We start from the raw sequence: 20,673 nt of genomic DNA, 5'->3' as shown, positions 1-20,673 counted from the left end.
TTGTTCTAGCTCTGTGAAGAATGCTGGTGTTGTTTTCATAGGTATGGCATTAAATATGTAGATTGCTTTGGGTAGTATTGACATTTTAACAATATTTGTTCTTCCAATCCATGAGCATGGAATATTTTTCCTTTGTGTGTGTGTGTGTGTGTGTGTGTGTGTGTGTGTGGTCTTAAGTTTCTTTTATAAGCTTTCTATAGTTTTCAGTGTATAGATTTTTCACCTCTTTGGTTAGGTTTATTTGTAGGTATTTTATGAGTTTTGGTGCAATTGTAAATGGGATCAATTCTTTGAATTCTCTTTCTGTTGCTTCATTATTGGTGTATAGAAATGCAACTGATTTCTGTGCATTGATTTTATATCCTACAACTTTGCTGAATTCATGAATCAATTCTAGCTCGGTTTTTTGGTAGAATCTTTTGGGTTTTCTGTATAGAATATCATGTCATCTGCGAAGAGTGCAAGTTTGACTTCCTCCTTGCCAGTTTGGGTATCTTTTATTCCTTTGTGTTGTCTGATTGCTGAGGCTAAGACTTCCAATACTGTATTGAATAACAGTGGTATGAGTGGACATCCCTGTCATGTTCCTGACCTAAGGGGGAAGCTGTCAGTTTTTCCCCATTGAGGATGATATTAGCAGTGGGTCTCTCATATATGGCTTCTGTGATCTTGAGGTATGATCCTTCTATCCCTACTTTCTTGAGGGTTTTTATCAAGAAAGGATGCTGTATTTTGTTGAATGCTTTCTCTGCATCTATTGAGAGGATCATGTGGTCCTTACTCTTTATTTTATTAACGCAATATATCACATTGATTTGCGGACATTAAACCAACCTTGCATCCCAGGTATAAGTCCCACTTGATTGTGGTGAATAATTCTTTTAATGTACTGTTGGATCTGGTTAGCTAGTATCTTGTTGAGAATTTTTGCATTCATGTTCATCAGGGAAATTGGTCTATAGTGCTCCTTTTTAGTGGGGTCCTTTTCTGGTTTTGGAATCAAGGTAATGCTGGCCTCATAGAATGAGTTTGAAGTTTTCCTTCCATTTCTATTTTCTGGAACAGCTTCAAAAGAATAGGTGTTAACTCTTCTTTAAATGTTTGAGAATTCCCCTGGAAAACCATCCAGCACTGGATTTTTGGTTTTTGGGAGGTATTATGCATTATAATTATTTTAATATTTTGTTTTCCTTTTATATTTTTAGCTTGTTGAGAGCCAGTTCCTTGTCCTTTCATCTTTGTATTCCCAGCTTTTAGCATGGAATCTGGTATGAAGTTAATGCTCAGTAAATATTTGCTGAAAAAATTCAAAATCAGTTTCTCTAATTAATTGGGATAAGTATATATTATATGTAATGAAATTAAAGATTAAAAATGTTCTTGTGATTCTTCATCCCATGTTTCCTGGAGCAGTGACAGTTTTAAATAGTCCAGTGTATTGTCCTTTAAGTATAAATGTAGTTACCAAGACATAATTTTTTGTTTAGAAATATACACATTAAACCTATACCTCAGTTTTTAGTTGTTTACTATTTTTTAATACTTAGATTTCATGTAGTTTGTATATTTTTTTCTAATTCAGGTCACTTTCAAAGCAATGCATAATAGTGAGATGTTGAAATTTAGGATGGAACAATACCTAAATTGTCTTCCTCATTCTGTCATTTTGCTGTGCACTTTGGGCCTAATTACTGCACATCTATATTTGTATGTATATTAATGAATGAAAATTATTGGAAATTTAGAAATCCTTAGGTATAAGGCTCTGTTATAATAAGATTAAGGTTGGTACTGACAGCTGTAGTCTGAAAAATACTGTGATTTTAGGATTATAGGATAGTAGTTCCCTATCTTTTTGGATTTCATTATTCTGGTATGTGTTCTTTTTTGGGGGGGGGACCCCAATTATTTACCTTTAAGTGAATAGATTAAAAATAATTTTGGTTTGAGAATACATAAATACCCTCAAGTTAATTAGACAGTAAATAGTTATCACATAGCCATGGAGGGTAATTATACATGAAAATGCATTTCTCTTTAAGAATTCCCAATTAGGGTCTGGCATTGGCTCTAGCTTATTACTGTTTTTAACTAGAGAGGGGAGGGATGTTAGCAAAGTAAAAACAGTGAGTTTGTAGCCATAAAAGTTGGGTATAAATCATGGTTCCATGACCTGCTATCTAAGTTTCTTTGGGTAAATCAGACAGTATCAGCTTCAGTTTCCTCATTTACATAATGAGATAATAATACCTACATGAAATAGTTGTGAAAATTAACAGTAGTTTCTATGATAGTAGTGTCAATTAAGTTTTTCCTAAATCATAACTCCTGTTGAATTAGTATTAATAAAACCCTAGGAATAAGTTTTTCCTGTTAAATATCAGGTAGTTTGTCTTATTGAGTACTACCCGTGTTTTCCCAAGCAGGTTTGTCTTTAAGATTCTAAAAACAGTGCTTTACAGATGATAAACATCAACATGCAGAGTCAGTGCTAATTGTTATGTCCAGAAGAGCACTTTCCTTCATTACTATCCCCTAACCTGCCAGTTAGAGGACAACATGAATCTATTTACTTCACCTTTCATTTTAGTATATATAATATTGTTAGTACTTAAAACTGCCTGTGTAAGTTCCTGGTCATGTTAAGGAGCTTGTTTGGCCAGTCAGAAGGTCTCTCTTTTGGTCAAGTCAGAACCTCTCTTTCTCTGTCTCTCTCTCTCTCTCTCTCTCTCTCTCTCTCTCTCTCTCAAGCCTTCTCTGCAATCAGATATTTAAATCGGTATGTTTTCACTCACAACCAGTAACTTTTCTACATTACAGGGGGAAAAAAAATAGAACAAAGAGGAACTTATCAACCTCCAGTCATTGAATCTATAAACCTACCTGTGTGTGACCCATTCTTCTTCATTGCTTCTGATTCAAGTGTGTCATATTAAGACCCACCCTTGATCCACACTTGCCTCGATTATTCCTCTGCTTTCAGTTTATAGCCAAACTGTCTAAATGTTTATTTATTTTGATAAAGAATGAGAGAGAGTGTATGCACGAGTGTGGGGGGGGGGGGGCAGAGAGAGAGACAGACAGAGAATCCCAACAGGCTCCATGCTGTCAGTGCAGAGCCTGACATGGGACTCAGTCTCTTGAGCTGTAAGATCGTGACCTGAGCTGAAATCAAGAGGTGGACACTTAACCAACTGAGCCACCCAGAAACCCCTACAGCCAAACTTTCTGAAATACTATCTAGGTTCATCTTTTTTTTTTTAATGTCCTCACTTTAATCACTATCCAGCCATTGAAATTTGGCTTTATTTACTCTCCTTTCCTAGAACTGATTGCTAAATCCTGTGGCCACATCTTTGCATACTCTTGACACTGGACTCTTGACATTGGTCAAATATGACTACTTTCTTCTTAAAAATTTTTCTTATTCTGTGTACCATACTGTTTGGTAGCTCTTCCTGCCTTTGTGGCCACTCCTTTTCAGTCTGTTTTTCCTCTGCAGGTCCCTTGAATGTTAATGTTTTCTCCTAGCCCCTTTACACATTTTTCTCAGGATTTAGGAAGTGCCATGTAAATATTTGTTGAGTGAACAACTTATGACTGTATTGATGGTCTCCAGAGATTTGACTATAATTGGATCTTGTTAACTGAAGAAATGGCAGTATATCATACCTGATGGTGCACTTCACAGTCAAACTTTGGTCAGTCTCTCGGGACCATGATTCTTTTAAACTACCCTACTACATATTTGCAGTGGAAAAAATCTGGGCTCGTTATTCAGCTTTTATGTCTGTGAGGTTCACTTAGCTTTTATATAAAAGGTAATTACAAAGACAATTTTATTTTATTTCATTTTTTTAATATGAAATTTATTGTCAGATTGGTTTCCATACAACACCCAGTGCTCATCCCAACAGGTGCCCTCCTCAGTGCCCATCACCCACTTTCCCCTCCCTCCCATCAAACCTCAGTTTATTCTCAGTTTTTAAGAGTGTCTTATGGTTTGCCTCCATCCCTCGCTAACTTTTTTTTTCCCCCCTTCCCCTCCCCCATGGTCTGTTAAGTTTCTCAGGATCCACATAAGAGTGAAAACATGATATCTATCTTTCTCTGCAATGACTTATTTCACTTAGCATAATACTCTCCAGTTCCATCCACGTTGCTACAAAAGGCCATATTTCATTCTTTCTCATTGCCAAATAGTATTCCATTGTATATATAAACCACAACTTCTTTATCCATTCATCAGTTGACATTTAGGCTCTTCCCATAATTTGGCTATTGTTGAAAGTGCTGCTATAAACATTGGGGTACAAGTGCCCCTATGCATCAGCACTCCTGTGTGCCTTGGGTAAATTCCTAGCAGTATTATTGCTGGGTCATAGAGTAGATCTATTTTTAATTTTTTGAGGAACCTCCACACTGTTTTCCAGAGTGGCTGCACCAATTTGCATTCCCACCAACAGTGCAGGAGGGTTCCCATTTCTCCACATCCTTGCCAGCATCTATAGTCTCCTGATTTGTTCATTTTGGCCAATCTGACTGGCGTGAGGTGATATCTGAGTGTGGTTTTGATTTGTATTTCCCTAATGAGGAGTGACATTGAGCATTTGTTCCTGTGCCTGTTGGCCATCTGGATGTCTTCTTTAGAGAAGTGTCTATTCATGTTTTCTGCCCATTTCTTCACTGGATTATTTGGTTTTTGGGTGTGGAGTTTGGTGAGTTCCTTACAGATTTTAGATACTAGCCCTTTGTCCGATATGTCATTTGCAAATATCTTTTCCCATTCCATTGGTTGCCTTTTAGTTTTGTTGGTTGTTTCCTTTGCTGTGCAGAAGCTTTTTATTTTCATGAGGTCCCAATAGTTCATTTTTGGTATTAAGTCCCTTGCCTTTGGAGATGTGTCAAGTAAGAAATTGCTGTGGCTGAGGTCAGAGAGGCTTTTTCCTGCTTTCTCCTCTAGGGTTTTGATGGTTTCCTGTCTCACATTCAGGTCCTTTATCCATTTTGAGTTTATTTTGTGAATGGTGTAAGAAAGTGGTCTAGTTTCATTCTTCTGCATGTTGCTGTCCAGTTCTCCCAGCACCATTTGTTAAAGAGATTGTCTTTTTTCCATTGGATATTCTTTCCTGCTTTGTCAAAGATTAGTTGTCCATACTTTTGTGGGTTCAGTTCTGGAGTCTCTGTTCTATTCCATTGGTCTATGTGTCTGTTTTTGTGCCAGTACCATGCTGTCTTGATGATTACAGCTTTGTGGTAGAGGCTAAAGCCTGGGATTGTGATACCTCCCGCTTTGGTGGTCTTCTTCAGTATTGCTTTGGCTATTCGGGGTCTTTTGTGGTTCCATACAAATTTTAGGACTGCTTGGGGTGCCTGGGTAGCTCAGTCGGTTAAGCGTCCGACTTCAGCTCAGGTCACGATCTCACGGTCCGTGAGTTCGAGCCCCGCGTCAGACTCTGGGCTGATGGCTCGGAGCCTGGAGCCTGGAGCCTGCTTCCGATTCTGTGTCTCCCTCTCTCTCTGACTCTCCCCCGTTCATGCTCTGTCTCGCTCTGTCTCTCTCTGTCTCAAAAATAAATAAACATTAAAAAAAAAAATTTAGGACTGCTTGTTCTAGCCTCAAGAAGAATGCTGGTGCAATTTTGATAGGGATTGCATTGAACGTGTAGATTGCTTTGGGTAGTATTGACGTTTTAACAATATTATTCTTCCAATCCATGAGCACAGACTGTTTTTCCATTTCTTTGTATCTTCTTCAGTTTTCTTCATAAGCTTTCTATAGTTTTCAACATACAGATCTTTTACCTCTTTGGTTAGGTTTATTCCGGGTAGTTTATGCTTCTTAAATTTTTTTTTTTTTTTCAACGTTTTTTATTTATTTTTGGGACAGAGAGAGACAGAGCATGAACGGGGGAGGGGCAGAGAGAGAGGGAGACACAGAATCGGAAACAGGCTCCAGGCTCCGAGCCATCAGCCCAGAGCCTGACGCGGGGCTCGAACTCACGGACCGCGAGATCGTGACCTGGCTGAAGTCGGACGCTTAACCGACTGCGCCACCCAGGCGCCCCGAATGCTTCTTGGTGCAATTGTGAATGGGATCAGTTTCTTTATTTGTCTTTCTGTTGCTTCATTATTAGTGTATAAGAATGCACCTGATTTCTGTACGTTAATTTTGTATCCTGCGACTTTGCTGATTCATGTATCAGTTCTAGCAGACTTTTGGTGGAGTCTGTCAGGTTTTCCATGTATAATATCATGTCATCTGCAAAAAGTGAAAGCTTGACTTCATCTTTGCCAAATTTGATGCCTTTGATTTCATTTTGTTGTCTGATTGCTGATGCTAGAATTTCCAACACTACATTAAACAACAGCGGTGAGAGTGGACATCCCTGTCATGTTCCTGATCTCCGGGGAAAAGTTCTCAGTTTTTCCCCATTGAGGATGATATTAGCTGTGGGCTTTTCATTAGAAAGGGAAGGGAAACTTCCAGGCTTATTTTATGAAGCCAGCATTAGTTTGATTCCCAAACCAGACAGAGACCCAGCAAAAAAAGAGAACTATAGGCCAATATCCCTGATGAATATGGATGCAAAAATTCTCAACAAGATGCTAGCAAATCGAATTCAACAGCAAGCATATAAAAAAATTATTCACCGTGATCAAGTGGGATTCATTCCTGGGCTGCAGGGCTAGTTCAATATTTGCAAATCAACCAATGTGATACATCATATTAATAAAAGAAAAGATAAGAACCATATGATCCTGTCAATCGATGCAGAAAAAGCATTTGACAAAATTCAGCATCCTTTCTTAATAAAAACCCTGGAGAAAGTCGGGATAGAAGTAACATAGAAAGATAATTTTATTTTATTATTTTTTTTATTTAAAAAAAATTTTTTTAACATTTATTCTTGAGACAGAGACAGAGCATGAACAGGGGAGGGGCAGAGAGAGAGGAAGACCCAGAATCTCAAACAGCCACCCGGCTCTGAGCTGTCAGCACAGAGCCCGACGTGGGGCTCAAACCCACAAACTGTGAGATCATGACCTGAGCTGAAGTTGGACGCTTAACTGACTGAGCCACCCAGGCGCCCCAAAGATAATTTTATTTTTTATTTATTTTTTTTTTCAACGTTTTTTATTTATTTTTGGGACAGACAGAGACAGAGCATGAACGGGGGAGGGGCAGAGAGAGAGGGAGACACAGAATCGGAAACAGGCTCCAGGCTCCGAGCCATCAGCCCAGAGCCTGACGCGGGGCTCGAACTCACGGACCGCGAGATCGTGACCTGGCTGAAGTCGGACGCTTAACCGACTGCGCCACCCAGGCGCCCCCCAAAGATAATTTTAAAGAGCATGCATTATCTCAAATTTTTATATGAGTTTATTTACAGAAATCATTTAGCTTAACAATTTAAATGTACTTTGAATTATATATTCTAAAGTTTAGGATTAGGTACTGGCCTTTGTGTTTGCCTACATTGTATATTTTCATCTTTCAACAATTCTGGGAGATAAATATTGTTAGTCATCTTGTAGAGAGAACACCGAGGTTAGGGGAAGTTAAATAGATTTTATGCTGTAACATATACAGTTACTAAAATTCAGAACCAGAGTTCTGACTGACTCTATAGCCCATGCTTCTCTTCTAAATGATATTGAAAATACAAGCTGGGGATGAATGCTAAATACAGAAATAAATGATGTAGTACTTGAGTTTAGTAAATCTAAATTGTATTCAAAGTTATCTGTGTCTTTTGTCCTTAGGCGGTTATTTGGCAGAAAACTAGAGTATCTGATCATAAGATGGCTCTCATGTCTGTTCTGGGGACTGCTGTTATGGGCAACATGGAATCCTTTCAGTACCACTGTGAAGAATCTCAGGTATACAACAAAGTGTTCTTTAATAATTCTGGTTTACCAATGAAACTCAATTATTTTTCTTCTGGGGAGTTGAGGTGGCAATAAGTTCTTGTAACATTTTACTTAAATATATGTATAGGTAAAAAAAGGACATAACATTTACAGCTTATATTTAACCCTCTCTCCCTATCCCTACTTCCTGTTTTTATCTTTGTATTTATTTTTAATTTTAAGCATTGTGGTTCCATTATTTTTTTATAATGATTTTCAATTGAGTATCTTATCTGTTTACATTTCAGTATTAAAGAAGAGTTGAGTTCTCTTACCTTTGTTTTCCCTTTCCTATTCTAAATAGATTCTGCATCTTTCTTTTCTTGATCTCTAGCTTCAGACAGTGCTTCTTGAGTTCTTATAATGTTAGATGAGGTTACGAACACTTCAACTCTTACTTGCTCTTCCCTCTCTCAATTGTGTCCACTCTACTTTTATGTTGTCAAGCAATTTGTTTTCTTTTATAACCATTTTTAAGTTTTCCATCTTTTGTTTGAAAATTGATTCTAAAAGTTGAAAACTTATATGGAGTATATTACTATGGCTACAAATAATTTACATTGTAAAGCTTAGTATTGTTCTAGGATCACATTTCTTAAGAATCCACGTTATGTATCCATGCCATACAAATGAGACTATTTCTATTGTCCCAATTAAATAGAATATCCTTTCTTGTTGTCCTATTTATTGCTCAAAATGTCATGTTTTTCTTTGCTTTATCTGTGAACTCTTATATAGTTTCTTGTTTTCTTGCTGGAGTTTCTAAGATCTGGGTTTTTTCCCTTTTTTAAGTGAAGAAACTTTTCTTCATCTTGTCAGCAATAAAATCCAGCACTTTTACTTACTCCAACTATAGCTAGAGTTCCATTTTTTTTTTTAAATAATTAGATTTAGAGCCCAATTTCTTATTTGGACTGATCGCATATCAGGCATTCTGCACAGATCTTATCCTGGAATGGAATTTTTTTTCATAGGAGTACTAGTTGTTTCCACTATTTCTTATATCCCATGCCTTTTTCTTTCTTAGTCTTTGTTATCATTTTTCTCATATACATCTTTAGTTAACTTCCACAGAAAGGGGATATGAGAGGTAGACTTTTATATACAAGAATGACTTTATTTTGTACTTCTCTTGATAGTCTGGTAGAGGTAGAATTCTAGGTTGAAAATAAGTTTTTTTTTATGGTTTTTTTTTTTTTTTCAATATATGAAGTTTATTGTCAAATTGGTTTCCATAACACCCAGTGTTCATCCCAAAAGGTGCCCTCCTCAATACCCATCACCCACCCTCCCCTCCCTCCCACCCCCCATCAACCCTCAGTTTGTTCTCAGTTTTTAAGAGTCTCTTATGCTTTGGCTCTCTTCCACTCTAACCTCTTTTTTTTTTTTTCCTTCCCCTCCCCCATGGGTTTCTGTTAAGTTTCTCAGGATCCACATAAGAGTAAAACATATGGTATCTGTCTTTCTCTGTATGGCTTATTTCACTTAGCATCACACTCTTCAGTTCCATCCATGTTGCTACAAAGGGCCATATTTCATTCTTTCTCATTGCCACGTAGTATTCCATTGTGTATATAAACCACAATTTCTTTATCCATTCATCAGTTGATGGACATTTAGGCTCTTTCCATAATTTGGCTATTGTTGAGAGTGCTGCTATAAACATTGGGGTACAAGTGCCCCTATGCATCCGTACTCCTGTATCCCTTGGGTAAATTCCTAGCAGTGCTATTGCTGGGTCATAGGGTAGGTCTACTTTTAATTTTCTGAGGAACCTCCACACTGTTTTCCAGAGTGGCTGCACCAGTTTGCATTCCCACCAACAGTGCAGGAGGGTTCCCATTTCTCCACATCCTTGCCAGCATCTATAGTCCCCTGATTTGTTCATTTTGGCCAATCTGACTGGCATGAGGTGATATCTGAGTGTGGTTTTGATTTGTATTTCCCTGATGAGGAGCGACGTTGAGCATCTTTTCATGTGCCTGTTGGCCATCCGGATGTCTTCTTTAGAGAAGTGTCTATTCATGTTTTCTGCCCATTTCTTCACTGGGTTATTTGTTTTTCGGGTGTGGAGTTTGGTGAGCTCTTTATAGATTTTGGATACTAGCCCTTTGTCCGATATGTCATTTGCAAATATCTTTTCCCATTCCATTGGTTGCCTTTTAGTTTTGTTGGTTGTTTCCTTTGCTGTGCAGAAGCTTTTTATTTTCACGAGGTCCCAGTAGTTCACTTTTGCTTTTAATTCCCTTGCCTTTGGGGATGTGTCAAGTAAGAGATTGCTACGGCTGAGGTCAGAGAGGTCTTTTCCTGCTTTCTCCTCTAGGGTTTTGATGGTTTCCTGTCTCACATTCAGGTCCTTTATCCATTTTGAGTTTATTTTTGTGAATGGTGTGAGAAAGTGGTCTAGTTTCAACCTTCTGCTTGTTGCTGTCCAGTTCTCCCAGCACCATTTGTTAAAGAGACTTTTTTCCATTGGATGTTCTTTCCTGCTTTGTCAAAGATGAGTTGGCCATATGTTTGTGGGTCTAGTTCTGGGGTTTCTATTCTATTCCATTGGTCTATGTGTCTGTTTTTGTGCCAATACCATGCTGTCTTGATGATGACAGCTTTGTAGTAGAGGCTAAAGTCTGGGATTGTGATGCCTCCTGCTTTGGTGGTCTTCTTCAATATTACTTTGGCTATTCGGGGTTTTTTTTTGTGGTTCCATATGAATTTTAGGATTGCTTGTTCTAGTTTCAAGAAGAATGCTGGTGCAGTTTTGATTGGGATCGCATTGAATGTGTAGATAGCTTTGGGTGGTATTGACATTTTACAATATTTATTCTTCCAATCCATGAGCACGAAATGTCTTTCCATTTCTTTATATCTTCTTCAATTTCCTTCATAAGCTTTCTATAGTTTTCAGCATACAGATCTTTTACATCTTTGGTTAGATTTATTCCTAGGTATTTTATGCTTCTTGGTGCAATTGTGAATGGGATCAGTTTCTTTTTTTTTTTTTTTTTTTAATTTTTTTTTTAACGTTTTTTTAAATTTATTTTTGAGACAGAGAGAGACAGAGTATGAACAGGGGAAGGGCAGAGGGGAGACACAGAATCTGAAGCAGGCTCCAGGCTCTGAGCCATCAGCCCAGAGCCCGACACGGGGCTCGAACTCACGGACCGGGAGATCGTGACCTGAGCTGAAGTCGGACACTTAACCGACTGAGCCACTCAGGCGCCCCGGGATCAGTTTCTTTATTTGTCTTTCTGTTGCTTCATTATTAGTGTATAAGAATGCAACTGATTTCTGTACATTGATTTTGTATCCTGCAACTTTGCTAAATTCATGTATCAGTTCTAGCAGAGAAAATAAGTTTAAAGGCATTTAATGTCTTTGACCATTCACTGTGGCTGATGGGAAGATGTATGCATTCCAATTCTTTCTTTCTAGCTGATCTGTATTTTTTTTTTCTGAACGTTTTTTAGGATCTTTGTGTTCAGTTTTTTAAGCATGTCTATAGATGTGTCTTTTATTACTCATTTGCTTTTTATGCTGAACACTTGGTTTGAGACTTCTTGAGTCTGAATACTCATATATCTTTTTCAGCTCTGGGTTATATACTTCTAGCTGTCATAACTTTGATAATTTTTCTCTTTTTTTTGAGAGACAGAGCATGAGTGGGGGAGGGGCAGAGAGAGAGAGGGAGACACAGAATCCGAAGCAGGCTCCAGGCTCTGAGCTCTCAGCACAGAGCCTGACACGGGGCTCAAACCACAAGCTGTGAGATCGTGACCTGACCTGAAGTCAGGCGCTGAACCGACTGAGCCACCCAGGCACCTCGATAATTTTTGTCTTTTAATTAAACTCCTTATTATTGATTTAGGACTTCCTCTTATTTTTCTCTTACTATTTTTCTCAGGTTTTCATCTTTTTTCTGTAAGTTTTTGGAGATGTCTGACCCTCTCTTGCCCCTTCTGAATATTTTGAAACCTTTATGTTTAATTTCCAAGAGCATTTTTAAATTTACCGTTTTTTCACAACTTCTTACTGTTTTGTGGATACAAAATTGTGAATCTTTAGAGATGCTAAGTTTTGTTTCTATTTTAAAGTTGTTTCTTAAACTATCTATTGCTTAGGAGGTCAATTTTGTTTTGCTTTTCAGGTCTTTTACCTCCAAGCCATCTTTTTGTGTGAATAAGAAATCTAATTGGGAACTCAGTGTTTGTGGCTAGACTTATTGACTATTAGGCTTTACTTGACTATTAATTAATCAAGATCCTGTTCCTGTTCCCAGACTCTGGGGGAGTCACAAATACCATCATGGGGTGGGGGCTTAGCCCACTGCACTCATACTCACTGTTCTAGTTCTCAGGAAATTCATTTCATTTCTTTCCCTTCCCTGCCCCCTCCATTCCCTTTCTTCTTCTTTTTCTCTCTTTTTTTTCCTTTCTAGCACAAAATTAGATCAGTTGTCCTTATTCAGTGTCTTTATAGAAGAGTCTATAATTATTCTTATTTAATTTCTTTACAGAAGAGTCTATAAAATAGAATCTGTTTGTTTTTGCTGGTCTGTTGACCTTAAACCTGAAGGCTCTCTGTTGTGCTGGGCAGTTGGTTTCTCTGTTCTCTTCTTCTTTTTTCATAATTTGTTGAAATCTCTTTTCTACTACTAGTTCTTCTATTTTTCTTGCAGTATTGAGTTCTTAATTATTATCATTTTATTAGCCTTAGGTGGGAGTTTATACTCAGTTAATGTTCTCTGCCTGAGGAACAATTCAGGCCATCCTTACCAGCCAGCTATAGTACCTGGAGCATGGCCATGATCTGACATGTGTCCTGTTTTTCAGAGCTCCCTTAATAGTTGTTCAGTGGTTTCAATATAACCTAGTGCCACCTTAGTCTGGTTATGGTGGCTGACTTGGGATAGTAAAGGTACTGCCTTGGGCTAGTAAATTCCCCTGTGTTCCTCGTGGCTTCGTGGGACTTTGTTGTTGACACTGGTAACCCAGGAAGCTTATGACAGGAGATCCAGACTCCAGGTCTTTGGTATTGTGCTCTAGAGATTCTAGCTGCCATAGTTTGGTCTGAAGACCAGCAGCATTGGCATTACTTGTATGCTTGTTAGAAGTAAAGGATCTCTCGTCCCAGGATACTGAATCAGGATATGCATTTTAACAAGGTTCCCAGGTGCACATTCAAGTATGAAAAACAGATTTAGACCTTGGTCAGTTATGATTTCATGTGTGATTGGAACTATCCCATTAGTTTTGCAATTGAGAATTTTTTCCCCTGATCTGTATTGAGATGTATTGCCATATCTGTGCTTGCCCATTGTTTTTTTTAATTTTCTCTTTTTTTTAATTCTCTCTCTTTTTTTTTTTAAAGTTTATTTATTCTTGAGAGATAGAGACAGAGCATGAGCAGGGGAGGGGCAGAGTGAGAGGAGGAGACACAGAATCCGAAGTAAGCTCCAGGCTCTGAGCTGTCAGCACAGAGTCCGACACCGGGCTCGAACCCATGAACCGTGAGATCATGACCTGAGCCAAAGTCAGACGCTTAACTGACTGAGCCACCCAGGCGCCCCTTAATTTTCTCTTGAGATAGAATTGTGTGAGGACTGCTGGTAATCCATCTTGGATATCAAAACTTTTGCTACACCTTCATGTGGTTATTCTTGCATGGAGGAATAGGGTAATTTAGAAAGCATGTGTTGCTGAATCGTTCCAGTTCCATGAGTTGTCAGAATAATAACCTTTTAAGTGTGTCTCTAGTGAGTGATCATCTAACCAAATCCCTGTTCTATTTGTGTACTGCGTATTTAAATAGGTGCTATATTTATGTTGCCAGTAGCCACCCATCACCACTCCATGCTTCCTGGGCTTGTAAGGAGGGTTGTCCTATATCAGAGTTTCTTTGGCCTCTTCTCATTCCTGCCCAAAAGCAATCTTAAGTTGCTTGTCAACTGCTAATAGTTGTCCCCCCTCACCTCACTTCTATCCCATTACATACCTTCAAGTTGTGACACTTGCCACCAAGGCCCCTTCACTGTACTGGGATGGCAAACACATTGGTCATTGGGAACCTTGGGTATAGAGAATCTTTATATATCTCTTCCTACAATGTTGAAGGTCCGTTTCTTAACTACAGCCACTCCATGTTGTACAGTCTCTTAATTATGGGTGGTGATCCCAGCTATACTGCTGCTGTGGTAGCATTTATTAGGAGTTTCCCAGTGTGGCTTTGTTGGCTTAAGGGAGCTCCTAAATCTTTATTTTGTTTCATGTTTGTTTTTTGGCATCTGTTTTCTCTGGATATTTTTTATCTCTGCATTATTCCATGCCAAGTTCTTGGTGAATTCCTCAGTGCTGTCTGATTTTTATTCCCAAATCTGTGTATTTCCAGGATTTAGAATTTATTCATTTTCGTCTTCTCTTTTAAACTTAATTATAACTGTGGGGTTCCTGGGTGGCTCAGTCGGTTGAGCATCCGACTTCGGCTCAGGTCATGATCTCAAGTCTGTGAGTTCGAGCCCCACATTGGGATCTGTGCTGACAGCTCAGAGCCTGGACCCTGCTTCGGATTCTGTGTCTCCCTTTCTCTTTGACACCCCCGCTGCTTGTGCTCTATCTCTCTCTGTCTTTCAAAAATGAGTAAGTATTTTTAAAAATTAAAAAAAAAAAAGACTTGAGCTGAGATCAAAAGTTGGACGCTTTTGATACCTGGATGGTACCCCTGCTTTTTCTTCACTCTTAAAAGTATGGTACACATACTAATTTCAAAGTTCTTTTCATATTGCTGTACTGTTTCTACTTTCGTGGGAGAATGTTCTTTCATTCTCTGCTGTTTTATATGCTTTGAAATTTTAATTTGCACAGTCATCATGAATGCAAGTTTATTGTTTTTGTTATTTTGTTTTTACCCACTCGACCTTCTTCCTCCCTGTGGTTTGGCAGATACCACCAACCTCCAGGCCCCATTTTAAAACCAGGTAGTTCATGTCTTTCGTCCTGCCAAGATTTTACAGACCTCTTTTCCTAGCTGACTTGGCTTAGCTTTATTTTTGATTTTGGAGTTATCCACACTCTTTCCTATAATCCTTGCAAGCAGCTCCACAAACCGTGGTCACAGTATTTTTAAGCATTTTTGAAGGGGCGAAAGGGAGGTGTCTCAGCAGCCCATTTCATATGGAAAGACTGATTTTGATCTCTTGCCTTGTATGTATTTTCTGTCCCTGTTTCCACATCAGAATTTAAATTCTAACTGGCATAAATGGTTTCTTTCTTAAGTTGAGATATAGTTGACATATAACATTATATTAGTTTCAAGTGTACAACAAAATACGTATGTGTTACAAAATGATCACCACAGTAAGTCTAGTTACATCCATTACTACACATAGTTACAAAATTTTTTTTTTTTCTGACAGCTGGTTTGTGATCCTAGAGCACATAGGGCTTTTGATTTCAGCCATCACTTTCTGTTATGGTTTGCATCCATAACATCTTTGTATTTGTCTTACTATTAAATGGTTCAGTCTTTTGAAATTTTTGTATAAGTTGATTTATCTATCACTGCTATATATTTGCAGTTGTGATGGGGTGGGGAGAAGGGAGTTCCTTCATGAACTTATTCCAGTGTCCTGAGCAGAAATACTTAAATTATTACTTTAGAAATAGAACTCTTTGGTGTTCTTGAGGCTTACTGAAAGAGGAGACTACTGTTAGGACACCAGTCAGGGTTACGTGAACAGAATCAGAGTAGAGGAAAGGAGATAGGTTTGACAGATTGGATAGGTGGCAGGGCTCATTATCATGCTAAGGGAATATAGGAGAAGCCAGTTGTGCAGCAGGAAAGCAATGGGGTGAAGTATTTTATCAAGTTTTGAATGTGGTGAGATTGAGAAGATTTTTGTGACAGCTAGTTAAAAATAGAAAGCATTTGGGGGTGAAAGAAATACAGGCTGTACATCTTTATCTTAGTATCGTTGGTGTATCTATATAGATGTGAATGATATTACTTGGAGAGTAGAGACCAAGAAAAAAGGCTCTGATGATAGAACTCAGGCCCATCATCATTTATAGGCGGTAAGCAAAGGGAGAGAAATCAGCAAACCAGACTAAGAGGAAGTGTTGGGGGGAAGCAGAAAGATGAAAAGAGAAGGCTGAAGCAGAGTGATGCTTCCCAAATTAAAGAATTATGGTGTCAAGATCTGCAGAGAGTCAAAAAGTGGACTGAGTGTCCATTGGAGATGTAGTAGTAGCCAGATTATAGGAGGTTGGAGATGAGGGTAAAGAGGGAGAGGTCTACAGTTAAAGAGTAATCAGGGGAGAAGTATTTATGTTTTGCTTTTCTTTTTCTTTTTTTTTTTTGCTTTCTAGGTTGAGGAATACTTAGGCAGAGAGTCCTGTATAGTCAGATTTTTTATTTGGTTGCACTGATTTGGTCTAACAGTCATTCTTTTTCCATAAACTACCATGATTTTCATTTTTGGAGCACTTTAAGACTACTCTTTGATTTTACTTTTTTGTATAACTTAAATAATACTTCGTTAGTTCTTAAGGTTATCCTAAGCCATTTTTAAAGCTCAGTATTTGGTAATAATAATAATTATTCAGTGGACAGCTAAGATGGTATAAAAATAAAACATTAGTAATATCACCAGTTTTTTCTTCATTTTATTTTTTATTCTTACCTATTTGGGGAAGGTTTTTTTGTTTTAAGTCCACAAACCCAGTAAGTCTTTCAGAGACTAAACAGGTGCTTTCTGATGCTCAGCAGGTACTTAAAGAAGGGTCTCAAGTTACCTGGTATATGATACAACCATTTATAAATGCTGTGAAGTTTTACAGTTAATTAAGTAGTATTTTGTAATGGATTATCCAGCTTTATTAATTTATTTTTTAAATTGGCACAGTTTGGCACTGTGACAGTAATGCACTTAGTGTTCTAAAATTGGTAATGCAGCTCCTTAAACACTTACTTCCAAGGGTAGGGATAGCCATAGACTTAGATGGCAGCCTACTCACTATGTTAGTGAAGAGCCTCGTGGTTTCTGCTTACCTAAAAATAGCATCTCCACTGACAGTCTCACTTTCCTAAACCTAAGCTGAAATTTTACTATTAGTGGGTTTTTTTTAAACAGGTTAATATAAATACATCTGTTTCTAGTTGTTCCATATAAGAGAGTATAGGGCTTGTATTTTAAATAACTTGACCAAGGTCCCGTAGTTAGTAGTGGAGCTGGGATTTAAATCATGTCAGTCTGGCTCTGTCCTGTATTCTTAACAATTCTCTATATTATCTTTAAAGGTAAAAAGTAGGAGCATTTTCCTTGCCTTCTATCTCCTCAATCTCTCTCTTCTCTCTGGTATTTTTTTCTAGGATCCTTCATCATTTTCTGTCTCCTCTTCATACATTTGTAAAATAGAGAAAGCATAAAAATAATTGGTTTGATTGTAGATAGGTTCTCTAAACAAGAATGGAAATAAAGTATTGCAATCAGTGTCAAAGAGTAAAAGACGTTTTTTAATTGAGAAATGAAAACTCAGATTGACTTCACAGCCCACTCAGAATAAAGATATAAACCAGTCACTTCTCTACATGAAGAGCTGGCTAAAAAGGACAAACAGCTAAAAGAAAGTCACAATATGAAGAATTTTTAAATGTTAAAAGAAATTTTTAAAAGTCTAAAGAAGATAGGGTTGAACAGAGATCAGTATTTATGCTGTATGTCTGTGACAGTAAGGCATATGCTCATTCATGAAGCTTTTATGAATGCTAATTTTTCCTTAAAATAGAGTTGTAGAAAGAGAGACTGAGAACATCAATGTAATATATGCTTCAGTATTTCATTTAAGGTTAATTTTCAAGGCATGGTTATCAGCAAGTATATAACTCTTGAGACCATAAGATGAAAATCCATTTTGTTTTTTTATATCTCTTGTATATAGCCAGACCCCTGGAACCACAGTCATTGTTGACAATGCACGTTAATTCTGTGATTATTTATTATAATTGCAGATTTATCTAAGTGGATTTCTTCCAAAGCAAGATGCAGACCACTCTTTTACAAGTCTTTCAACCCCAGAAAGGAGTTTTATCTTTATAAACAGTCGACCAATACATCAAAAAGACATATTAAAGGTAATCTACTTTGGGAAAAAAATATTGCTTGGATCAGAAATGAAAACTATCTCTGTCATTTGTCAGCTTATTATGAGGACACTTCTAAGGATTTGCTCTAAAATATAAGGAAAAGAAAAAGAGATACAGTAATATTTTTTAAGCATTGTGCTAGGTGTCTTACATAGGACTTCACAACAATTCTGTGATGAACTGTTATCCTTATTTATAGTGAAGAAACTGAAATGTTAGTGACTTTCTTAGCCCACTGTAGCCAGGAAGTAACAGAGTTTGGATTTGAAGCCTGGATTTTGATAACATCCATGACACCGTGATCTTTTAACCATGAGGCCAGTTACATTGAATATTTGTACTTCCTAATGAATATACTTGTATTTCATGCAAGTTCAAGGGCTCTAAATGAGTATTACCATTTAGATACTGCTTTTCCTAACAAGAAGTTACATCCACTCAGTTTCTCAGCTGACTATACTTCTTTTGGTTGTATTTAAGGATGGCAATACTATCCTTATATACATGGTATTTTTATTTCTAGCTAATCCGACATTATTACAATCTGAAGTGCCTAAAGGAATCCACTCGTTTGTATCCCATTTTCTTTCTGAAAATTGATGTTCCTACAGCTGATGTGGATGTAAATTTAACACCAGATAAAAGTCAAGTATTATTACAGAATAAGGTAATTTTGGATAATTTTTTAAAATTTATGTTATTTATAATCTTATGCAGCTCTAACCATTTTCATGTGTGAGAGTTTTTATGTATTTTTAAATATTTTAAATCTAACTTATTTATTATTTTTATAATTTTCTGTAACATTTGTTAATTTATATTTTTAGGAATCTGTTTTAATTGCTCTTGAAAATCTGATGACGACTTGTTACGGATCACTACCTGGTACAAATGAAAATAATAAAACAGATGTTTCCTCAGCTGACATGGTTGTTAGTAATACAACAGAAACAGATGTGCTTTTTAATAAGATGGAATCATCTGGAAATAATTATCCAAATGTTGATACTTCAGCCATTCCTTTCCAAAATGATGTGCATAATGATAAATCTGGGAAAAACACTAATTATTGTTTAAGTCATCAGCTACATGTTGATGACCATTATGATGATCATTTTAATAGTGAAAATTCTAACATTGATAAGAACACTAGAAATACATTTCAGGAGATCCCAGTGAATAATTTATCATGTGAGGATGCTCAGAAGGAATGTAGTGAAATTTGTTCTGTAGATTCTGTTAAGCACACCCAATCAGAAAATGGCAATAAAAGCAATAGAGATGAGAGTGGGAACAATAAGGAAGCAGCAGGTCCTGAGAAGTCTTTGGAAATCTGTGCAGATGACTGGAGCAAGGGAAATACACTTAAAAATTCAATGGGAGAAAACATTGAACCCGTGAAAATTTTAGTGCCTCAAGAAAGTTCAGCATGTAAATTAAGTAATAATACTTCTCCAAGCCCTGAACAAAAGAATCTCAGTGAAGGTTCCTGTAACAAAAAATCAAATGTGGTAGACAACAAATCTGGACAGCTTACAGCTTATGATTTAATTAGCAATCGAGTAATCAAGAAACCCATGTCAGCAAGTGCCCTTTTTGTTCAAGATCATCGTGCTCAGTTTCTCACAGAAAAGCTGGAGGATGCAACAGTACAAATTGAAGAACTGTGGAAGACATTGAGTGAAGAGGAAAAACTGAAGTAAGTTTCCAGAGCTTGCATGTGACCTGATGCTGAGATATTTCCATTCTATATGACTCACTGGGTTAAAAAAAAAAAAATTAAACTTCTTATTTATGGAAAAGCAGAATGGAAAATACCTTTTGGTTTGGCTAGAGAACCTATTTTGGCATCACTTTTTTAAATTTAGAGGTTTTTAGTTTTTTGTTTTGTTTTTTGTTTTTGGTACAAGCCTTAACTACTGTCTTATTATTGAAATTTGAAGTTCAAGGTTTTCCATTCTTCTTAATTTAAAACTACTGTTTTCTTCTGTTTCTTATTTTATCTTAATCTTTCTATGACAGGATTTTCTCTTTTTAAAGCTTATGCATTAAAACAGCTATAGCAGTGGCGGTTTTAAGAAATATCTTGACCATTCCCCTTTTTAAATTGGTCTTCAAAATATGTAACACAGTATAAAAATTGCAATATTTTTGCAGATTCGGTTTAGTGCGGTTAATGCTATCCCTCTTCAGTATAACTCAAGGATTCCTTCTAAAATCTTTTATTTATTCGTTGGCAACTAATAAACTATGGTGAGTTTTTTTGGTAGGTAAATAGGTGGTTTGATCTGTCTTTGATTAAAATAACTACATATTACATGCCATCTTTAGATCAGATGATCTAAATAAATATCATAAAATAATATGATGAGTGTTTATAGTTGACTGAGGGCACTTACTATAAATACAAAGTACTATGTCTTAAGTGATCTAGCCCACCAGAAAATGAAAGAGTGGAATTATACTTCCAATTATGTATTCTTATTTGGGGCATATCAATATTACATGAAACATCTGGAAAACAATTTAAATGCAACTTACCATTTAGATTGACAAATTACGTGGATACTAGATCAGTTTTTTGTTTTGTTTTTTTTACTTTTTCATTAACTTATTCAATCT

The 20,673-nt window shown here is 37.0% G+C and overlaps 1 protein-coding gene across 8 annotated transcripts in view; it reads left to right on the top strand.

The window, feature by feature from the left end:
- The window catches only part of PMS1 (PMS1 homolog 1, mismatch repair system component), a 98,423-nt gene that overhangs the window by 59,116 nt on the left and 18,634 nt on the right, over positions 1–20,673 (top strand). For 5 of the 8 annotated variants that reach the window (XM_058711400.1, XM_058711420.1, XM_058711372.1 and 2 more), the window contains 4 exons: positions 7,768–7,884; positions 17,917–18,039; positions 18,575–18,718; positions 18,879–19,750. In XM_058711400.1, coding sequence (XP_058567383.1) covers positions 7,768–7,884; positions 17,917–18,039; positions 18,575–18,718; positions 18,879–19,750 — 1,256 coding nt within the window. The remainder of the gene's footprint in view (positions 1–7,767; positions 7,885–17,916; positions 18,040–18,574; positions 18,719–18,878; positions 19,751–20,673) is intronic. The other 3 variants (XM_058711430.1, XM_058711410.1, XM_058711414.1) reach the window with 2 other exon arrangements.

This window comes from Neofelis nebulosa, chromosome 2 (assembly GCF_028018385.1).
Source record: "Neofelis nebulosa isolate mNeoNeb1 chromosome 2, mNeoNeb1.pri, whole genome shotgun sequence".
NCBI classification, from domain to species: Eukaryota; Metazoa; Chordata; class Mammalia; order Carnivora; family Felidae; genus Neofelis; species Neofelis nebulosa.
The sequence above is the reverse complement of the archived record's forward strand: the minus strand, read 5'-3'. Positions and strand labels throughout refer to the sequence as shown.